The sequence below is a fragment of the Megalops cyprinoides genome, chromosome 10 (genome assembly GCF_013368585.1).
Source record: "Megalops cyprinoides isolate fMegCyp1 chromosome 10, fMegCyp1.pri, whole genome shotgun sequence".
Lineage (NCBI taxonomy): Eukaryota > Metazoa > Chordata > Actinopteri > Elopiformes > Megalopidae > Megalops > Megalops cyprinoides.
The window spans coordinates 28,722,789-28,732,672 of NC_050592.1; the positions used below are offsets into that span (position 1 = coordinate 28,722,789).

The window sequence follows — 9,884 nt, forward strand, 5'->3', positions numbered from 1 at the left end:
TTATAGTAAACATCTTAGTCTTAGTGATATATCTTGTCTGTGATGGTTAATATGAGAGGAACTGTGTCCACAAAAATACCCAATGCAGTAATATTTTTTTTAACTTTGAAAAATCAAAAGTCTCAGCTACAATAAATATAGAATTTATTTTTCCGCCACAGCTATGCACACGATGCAAATATTCGAATACAACAAACTGCAATAAAAGTCATAGTAAACATGACCAGCACAACGCTCTTGGGATTTTGAAGAATTTGTTCGTTTTCAAGGGTGTATCTTTTTTTTTTTTACTGTTTGGATTGATTGCAATTCCTGTTTAAGCTCGACTGTGCCCCCAGGTTTAAAAGCTTCCTTTTGAACTCAAGAGCCATGGTGACCGATGGCGGTCCCCTGAGTGCACTGACAGATGAGGACTGTAAATCCCGTGAGGCCGCAGTGGCAAGGCCGCTTCTCCCCTCGAGGGTCTGCCGCCACACACCCCTGACCACGGCCCCACGTGACCCCGCGTGACCTCTGCATCAATCCAGCTTCCTCCCGCCAGCCTCTCTGACCGCCGTCCCTGCAGTTAGGGGGGTGGAGGTTGGAGGACTTGAAGCTTTTTCAAGGCTATATCCAGCTCCCATGTGACACAGATTCATAATTCATAATACGGTCGCCCAACTTTAAGGACATTCATACCGTAAAGCTTTCACCATGATTAGAGGTCGTTATAGTCCTGCCAGTTCATTCTAGATTCAGGAATGAGAAAAACCAACTACATTGCTTGATTTGTGAGCGTAGCATTGCTTGATGAAGAAAGGCTGTAATATAATCATATGGTGCGATAATTACAATGATTATACCCTTGCTGTGATAAAGTCTGGAGTATTTTCTTGTTTGACCAAAAAGCATTAATTTAATGGAGAAGCATATTCATTCGTGATTAAGCAAGAGGCTCCAGGAGTCCCTCCTCACCCCTGTGGATTCAGCGGCAGGGCGAGTCCAAGGTGCCGCAGCATCATAATTGGAGGCCTCTGTGCAGACAGGATAATCTAATCTCACAGCCAGCGAGCGACTTTGATCACAGGAGCCGCGCCGCACACTCCAGAGTTCGGCTTGCGGAGGAGGGACTATTGTTAGAGTCGAGCTTCTGATGTGTCAGCTGCGCCGCGTCTCTCCCTCACTCAGACGATCCGCGCGGAGGAGATCCAGTCGCAAAGGCGTAGTTGAATCAATTTGGGGCGGCCCGCCGTTTGCACGCCCCCATCACCCACGCGCACGTGCGATTTACGCTCACAGGTGCCGCATCCCGCGTGTCACCGAAGTCATTTCCACCGCGAGTGTGGAAATTCAGCAGATACGCAGGCAGCTTCTTTTTTTTTTTTAATCTTTTTTATTTTTGGACGGGTTCCAGGGCCTGCGTTGTGAGGGGAAATGAGCGGATGACAATGCCTAACCATGGCCTCTCCTCGTGGGGATTTACAGCGAATGCTGATGAGTGCGGAACAGCTGCTGAGCCTGCTACTGTGACTTCAGAGATGTAGTCAGCGGCTCTAGCTCCAACCCGGGCTGCCCACATGTGACAGAATGGGCCCATGTGGCATTGCACTTCTCCCATCAAGATGTCCCCGGACTTCAAAAGCCTGTTCCAGACTCCTAAGGAGTGACACGCGCCACCCGATTGGCTTCCGGCATGCTCGTTCTCCAAGCACTGTGTCGTGGACTGCACCACTGAAATCACAATGATCAAACCCAGCCACCTATCGAAGGCTTGTCATTTTTATTATTTAATGACAGTTCATGGTTGTTATTGACAGTTTTTTCCATTTGGAATAGTGGGCTTTTTCCCTCCCATGACTAAGCCCTCCCCACAAACAAACACACATAGAAGTAGTGTAACCTAGCCTGAAATCTTAACATTCTCAAGAAATTGTTTTCTGTCACCTAAGAACTCTTTCTTTCTTGTTCTCTGCCCCCCCTCCCCACATGTGTGTGGGTGGGGGATGGGGGGTGGGGTGAGTGATGGAAGCTTGACAGACTCTTTTTTCAGGAGAGGGCTGCGTGTGGAGTATGCTGCCATTACATTTGCACATTAAAAATGAATACTTTTAATAATGAATTATACTCTACAGTGATGACATCTTCAGAAAAAACAAAGCTGCACACTGCCTCAATAAACAATCTAATTGAAAAAAGAAATGAATAGTGCTCCAAATATAACTTTTACATAATTTCACTATTATTTAGCCATCATGCACTAAAGAAACAGTGAAAATGGATTTTCAGCACAATCCCAGTGTCCTGGCTTCCTCTTGTTGAGGAAGCTGATAGTTCTAATAAATGAAATAACCAGGTACTGATTGTAGCTTGGAGTTGTACAGATGTTTGTGCAAATGTTAACATATCTTAACATATTTGTTTTCAGAGTATTTCACGCCTTTTGCTCCCTTCACTGTTATAGTTTATTATTTACATCAGAGGCCCAAGTGAGGAAATTATAAGTACCAATTCATAGGCCAATGTATGTGGCGGACAGAACATTTTAATTTACGGTGTCAGCGTCTTCCTCATCGACAGACACGCGTGAGGGAGCCCGAGACGGACTTGATCGCATTCTCAAATTGATAGAACCGTACAATTTTGCAGATTGCTTCGAGTAGGCAAAAGCCTTCCTCCTGTACATTTCCCCTTTCCACATGGATATCATCAGCAGCGTGGACAGCACCACCCCGCCCAGCGTGAGGAGACAGAGCCCCGCGATCACACACCTGTCCAAGTGCGCTCCAATTCTGGCGCTCTCGTTCTCCAGCCGCTCCATCTCCCTTGCGGACACGCTGTCCGGGTTCACTTTGACGTCACGTGGGACCGCGTAGGAGACGGCCACGAGCGAGATTCCGGTCACCAGGAACGTGACCGCACTAATAAACCCATAGTCCACTGATTTTCCCGAGGCGTCCGAGGCGAGCTCGTCCTCGGACATCAGTGAGAGTTCCTGGAAACCTTCCGGGCGAATCTCGCTGGACGAGCTGTGGCACGAGGGTCCATGGGGACTTTTTCCCGACAGCTGTGGACTGAGCCGCTGCAGGTTGACATTTTCGTCGACGTACGTGAAAGAGGTCTCCAATTCCTCGTCGCAGCACACTTTGACCTCTCTTTCAAGGGCCGGCTGGTTGTGCGTGCCGAGTAACCCCCCTTTCTGGGGAGCCGTCCTTGGTGCTGAATTACATTGTCCTTCGCAAGCAGATGCCCTCTGAGGCGAATTGCACTGGTGCTCTCTGGAAATTGCCTTTCCGGCTGAACTGCTTGACTTATGAATATGCAGCGGATTTAAAGTCCAGTCAACGCTGCTCGCTGGATCGGATTGCTTGCCTTCTTTATCTATGTAAAGAAGCTCCAGAGAAGCCATTAGATTTCTGTTCTTTCCCTTTTACAATCTCCCCCCTGCGTCTCACGACATTTCCAGCATACCTATCAACAAATCAAACAGATATCATCTGTCAGGCATTGTCAAACACAGTCTTATACCAGCAGGACGGACATGCTCCCATCATTTTAGTTTGGTTTTAGCATATTCAAGGCAGACTCACGCATTGCAGATCGAATTAAATAATGCATAATACATATAATGAATGAAGTTATAAATACAAAGAATTAAGTTAATCGTTCCGTTTGGAAAAAAAAAACCATTTTCCCCTTCACCATGAAATGCGATTAAAGTGACTGATTAGCCTGCTGCATCAGTATCCACTTAGGAAAGCAATCCGCATAAACCCACAGATTATCTTCAAGTCTGTTGTATAAACGCAATGCCTTATTGGGAGTCTAATAAAGTATATTTCGTAAAACAGTGTGACGATGAAAACAGTATTTAATGCATACACTGGGCAGTCCTCCTTCCAGTAATGTTTGATAAAATTATAATTTGTCTTCAATTGCAACACGATAGCCTAAGGGATGAACATCGCTAGTCAAGACAAAAAAAAGTATCACTTTAAACAAAGTGCTCTAAAAACGCTCTCAACGCTGCATTCTAACAGAAGACGCGCATTAAACGAACCTTTCGTCAGCATAGTTTGTACATATACGCATCCATCTGATTATAATCTTGTCATACTTACCGTGTTCGTAGAAACGCATTAACAAATACAACCACAACATTTAATAAACTGTAGTTTGATGTTTCACACCCGCAAACTATTCGCTTTCTAGACTTAAATACGGACTCGTTTAAAATACCTTTCTTCTGTCTCCACGCGTTAGCATTCCCGGCTGCTGTTTCTTGGGTAATTGAAAGGAAAGGTTTTGCAAGTCCCTCCCACGCAAGGCTTTGGCTGCCTCGCTGTGGTGCTGAAATGAGTTCCCGGTACCCTTGAGCCGCTTCAGAGCGCTCTGGCGATGTCTCTCATAAACAGAAACGAAAGGGGAAGAAAAGGTCCGACAGAATTATGGGAATCGTAGTCCGAGCTGTGGTAAACGCAAACCCCCATTCAATTAAACAAATAGATGGATGCGCAGTGGCCTCATACATGTAGATGTTATACAAGTCAGTTACTGTGCGTAATGAAGTCTAATTCCTGATAAGGTGTTTAAAGTAATATTAACTGTACTATCATTTGGCAGTCAATACTTATCCTTATTAAAAATAAATGATTAAAGGTGCCGCTATTTGTCATCTCTTAAAATCAACTGTTGAATATAGTTTGATCTTGTACATCGCTGCAAAGCAACGAACATGAACGAGATCATGTACATAATGTCTCCCATATCCCACACTGCAGTGAAAGCAAACCACATACTGTACAAACCCCTTTTCCACGTTATAATGAGCAGATTACACCATCTAACCCTTGATCCTTTCAAAATAGGAGTCTCGTTCGCTAGTAAAAACAACAATGAGAATGTATTCTAGATACAGTGGAACCTCTGAAGACCTCTGACAAGCGAAAAGATAATTAGTTACACAAAGAAGCCATACACTCATTGACACAGTGAGATTTTTTTCTCTTTAAAGAGAAACATGCAATTATCTTTTACAATTTAGTCTATAACAAGATATTTATTTACCTGACAGTGTATGTAACCTTGCATACAATTTCTACATTGTTTAGTATTTACACATTGCAGAAATAACGTTTTTAATATTGACAGAAACCATGATTCTATGTGAATCTAAATTTGTTCTCTCTTTCTCTCTCTCTCTCTCTCTCTCTCTCTCTCTCTCTCTGTGTGTGTGTGTGTGTACTTTACTAGAGCACATTTTATCTGTTGTGCCATGTGTAAGTTGACAAACCACAACACCATTCCCCAGACTTAAGGGGTACAAAACAAAAGTACAAAATATAATATTCACAACTCAAATATAAAACTCTGGTTTCACTCATTAAAATTTCTGAAGAGCAGATGCTCCACTAGGACTGTGTCAAGCATGTGGGAGGAAAGAGAAAAATGACAGCAAAGAGACCCCAGGTATCCGCTGCTAAGGTGACTTCTCCTTGAAAGAAACTCAACAAGGCAGCCTGTATGAATCATACAGTGGCATCAATTTAAAATGTGAAATTAAACTGGGAAAACATTATGCATATCTGGCATACGACAACAAGCAGAAAAACATGGTCACAACACAACTACTCAACACCTGGCGGGGGCATTAACATTTATATTGCTTCTTAGACTTGTCATACGTCTTATATGAATGTGACAGGTTGCAATCCTTACAAAGCTGAAGACGAGCCCACCCCTGTGGTTTCATACAAGCTCCCGGAAAACCCCCACTGCGACGACTGTGTGTGCCGCATGTGTACAGGCAATCATGCATGCACGCAGGTAGCCACAGGTCATCATTACCGCATGCCTCAGTGCTCTCTGCTAGAGTACAAGTTCAGCGATTACTAATGCCTTGCGTCAAGCAACCGCAGAGTAGCTCTTGACTCTTGTCACATTTGGTGATCAAGACCGTCAGATCTCTCCAGAAAAAAAAAAAAATTATAAATAGGCTGTTTTTCGCCGACGGCTGCTTTCAACATTTCTGCTGTAGAGTAGCACAAAAAATTCTGACACTAACAGAAAAAAACACAACAAAAAGTGTGATATATTAGGGGCCTTTGTATAAAACAATGGGTGACATGCAGATCTGGTGTATCCCGCAGGCCCCACCCAGGACTGGCTTGTCTTGGAAGTACAGGCAGACTAGAAATAAACTGCAACGGAAACCACTGTGCCTCCATTCCAACATCAGATTCACATTGATTCAGAAGTCGTTTTATACATCTCCACATCGAAGTCTATTTATCTCCCACAGCTCATCTTGTATTATGACGTACCCCACTGACTGCCGACTGCTAAAGGAGGCTTAATGCATCTCTCAACGGGGTGTCTGTGCATCTCACCCTTGCGGAGTCATCTTGTGCTCTCGCAGATGGAGAGGCATGCACAAATCACAGGTTACAAATCACATACTCTACATTTGCGTGGCAGACGGTAAATTTCCTTGGTTTGATTGCCTGCCAAGAGCAGTTTCACCCGAAACAGTGTGCATCCACCATCACTGATAGCAGGTTAAAAAAAATCATAGCATAGCACACCCGCTTCATTTAATCCATTTCTCCGTTTTAAAGGAGCTTTGGTGCAATAAAAGAATCAGGGCCCCCTCGCCAGATGAAGCGATGTGCGGTGCTTAATGGTGCATGATTGTTTTGTGATACGTACAATATTTGATCCAAGGCACACAGGCATGAAAGCCACAATTCAGCAAATACAAAGAGGGGTCAGAGGGGACAGCCTGGGGGTGACAGTGGCAGGATGCCAGCGGCACGGATGGGGAGCAATATGTCGCGAATTTTCGAAATGATTCCGGAAGTGGGACAGAGGGGAGGAGCAGGGGGAATAAGCAGTTCCATTCCGAACAGCGGAGACAAGGGATCCTGTCAGACCTTAACACAAAAACGCAATATTCCAGTTAATAGTCCCACCGATTGCAGACTTCATCACGTAAATTGCTTCACTTCCCCTTGTCACAGCATGGCCCGCCATCTGTTACTCATCCATAAATATTAAAGTGTAATCCAGTTCTACAGAAAAAAAAAAAACATGTTATAGTCTGTGAATTGTTAAAGATGTCACAGTAAACATTAAACACTCCACTGAAAGAACAGCTTTGATTGACAAACTGATCTGGCAAAAGGGTTGTTCGTTTGTCAGTATAGACAGATTGCGGCACGGTGCTGTTTCGTAGAAAACAGTTTTGAGAACAACTTACGTGGCTCATATCAATTTCAATTGACAGGTTTGAACCTTTATTGCCAGTTAGGGACAGGCACAGAGCCTTCAACATGTGGCCTCTTTTGCAAACAAATTAGCACTTGATAGTACAGTGTGGCTAAGAATAGCTTCAAGAGACCCAGCAGCAATGAACCAAAAAAAAAAACAAGGTTAGCCCAGGACGCCATTATTCTGCAGCTTTTATGTGGGACCACGCAACCACAGACACATTTAATAGCCTTTTGTTCGAAAACGTTTGTGGACAGACTCCATGCTTCCATTACTTTAATCTTGCTTTTCTTGAAATGAAGGTTGTCCATAAAGATTGCAGCTTTTCTGAGTCTGAAGAGTGGGTTTTAAGATAAACTTTTAAAGCACACACAGAGTGGTCTGTGACCGCAGTTTGCTTTTTACAGCTTTTTGACTGGCACAGTGGAGTGCAAAACGGGTTTCGGAGGTCTTTGTCAAGCTGCTTTTCTTCAGGGCCCAGGATTTATGTCTGTGGCGGTATTGGTGGTATTACTCTATGCTAATGGCACTATTTCCAGCAGGTCACTTGCTACCAATCACTGTGCAAAACCCTGAGGTCAGAACTCATCTAGACCACTGCAGCACAAAAGACAATCTGTCTTTATTATTTTCCCTTGAGTCACATTTCTGTCCCAGAAGATGACATGACACATGGATGCCTAGGGACCAGACTGTCTGTATGGGCAAACACCTTTGTGCAACACCACATCATTTATCTGAATTGACAAATAGCACAGAAATAGAAGCATCATGGGTATTATATTAGATTACATTATTGTCATTTAGCAGAGGCTTTTATCCAGAGCAACTTACATAGGTGACAATTTTGTCCATTTATACAGCCGGCTATTTCCTGAGACAATTGGGGGTTAAGGACCTTGCCCAATGGTACAACAGCAGTACCCCAGTGGGGCATCAAACTAAAAACATTTTGGTTACAGATCCTGCTCCTTATCACTACACCACACTGCTGCCTTAATAAGCATGTTATATGGGACAGGATGTAGACTTTGACAAATAAACATCTTCTGTCATTTTCATAAATAAAGCAAACATGGTGAGTCAGCCTCTCTAGATTTTAAAATAAACCAGAGGGAGTGGATATTATCTGTTGCAATTGTATGGCAACATCACATTAATGAACCTGTTCCTCAATGCTAATGTTGAACACACCGATGAGAAAGTAAACAGTTTTGCCCTTGGCCAGAGAGAAAAAACAGAGTCATTTGGTGCACTCAGACATTTGATCAAGCACCACTGAGTCACTTCAATACATTATGGAGCAGTGACATTCCAGCCCTTTGGATTATTAATAAGAGGATGCCTGAAAAATATGCCTGAACCAGGAACTGTTTTTAAAAGCGTGCCCACACCCCTGCAGTCTTGCCTTTGAAATGCCTCTGTAAATCTTTCTCAGTGAGAGAGAGAGATGAATGTCTCATTAAATATTCAGCATTCAGCCCTCAAGGTTTATTGGATCTTGGTCTCTAATTGCGCCTTTCTCTCACCATGGCACTGTGCGAACCAAGTAGGTAAACGTGCAGTTTGGTGGCTTGGGCTTTTAAGTTGATGCCATACATGAAGCAGGGGTTTTTCATCTCTCAGCAGGAAAATAACCCCAAGGACCAGAGTCACAAGCAGCAAAATGAAGTGGAGTATGTTTAATTCTCCCAGTTTCCATTTCATGTTTTTTTCTGCACCAGCGTCTCATGAATACAGTGTATTTGTGTTTTGTTTGGTTTATCTGAGCAAGCTCCGTTCCCTGTTGCTTTATGCATATTACAATGCATCAATTTCATTAATTAGGTTGCAAAGCTCTGTAGCACAGCCAAATGTGCCCAAGTTTGTCCAAGAGAAATTGAACCACATTCAGCCCATGCCGTCTTCCAGAGAAATTTCAGCATTTTTATGTCTGCCATTGTTTTAATATAAATGAGGGCTAAATTCTCTGCAGCTGTTTCCTCCTTACATTTCTTTCTTTTCCTTTCCATTATTACCCTGAAAACACATCTTTTATAACTCCTCTGGATCTCATGGTCATGTGATCACCTTTCCCCCCTCTATGCTACTCTCTATATTTGTCCCTAGTCCTGCTTTGACAGTAACTAGTCCCTCAGGGCACTAGTGAAGATGCATAACTTCACACTGATATTATATGCAGTTTCGGTTACAATGCGACAATACAGCAACCACCAGCAAACTAACATTATTTACTTATACAATTTTGATTGAAATACATTATGGGGATGTCACATTATATGCTATTTGAAGTAGAACTGCTTCTGGACAATTACAATCTGCATTTTATATAACCTTACAATAGTATCACACATGAATGAGAAATTTTAATCTTTCATGTGACTTAAAAACAGTTGACTCTGCAAAACTGGCATACCTTGTTCTTTTTGAAATAAAAAATGTACCAAAGACTAATGTTGAGCTAAAAGGGAACTTAATACATTCTGATATGGAAATGAAATGCAGGTGACCTTTTTGATGTCAGTCATCATATTATTTTCCCTACTGAAATCAAAAGACATCACGCCTAATCACTCCCCTTTTCAGAAGCAGAAATTATTTTTCACAGTTTCTCTGCATCTGTCATTTTCTATTGGCAT

General features: G+C 43.0%; 1 protein-coding gene across 1 annotated transcript; it reads right to left on the reverse strand.

The window, feature by feature from the left end:
- Positions 1-2,489: 2,489 nt before the first annotated feature.
- Positions 2,490-3,385, reverse strand: LOC118785286 (transmembrane protein 74). Its single transcript, XM_036539904.1, has one exon. The coding sequence runs from the start codon at positions 3,383-3,385 to the stop codon at positions 2,522-2,524; it is 864 nt and encodes a 287-aa protein (XP_036395797.1). The 3' UTR covers positions 2,490-2,521.
- Between the last annotated feature and the right edge of the window lie 6,499 nt (positions 3,386-9,884).

What these genes read in the sequence shown, in the direction of transcription:
- LOC118785286 (XM_036539904.1), bottom strand. Translation starts at nt 3,385, where the DNA reads ATGGCTTCTCTGGAGCTTCTTTACATAGATAAAGAAGGCAAGCAATCC.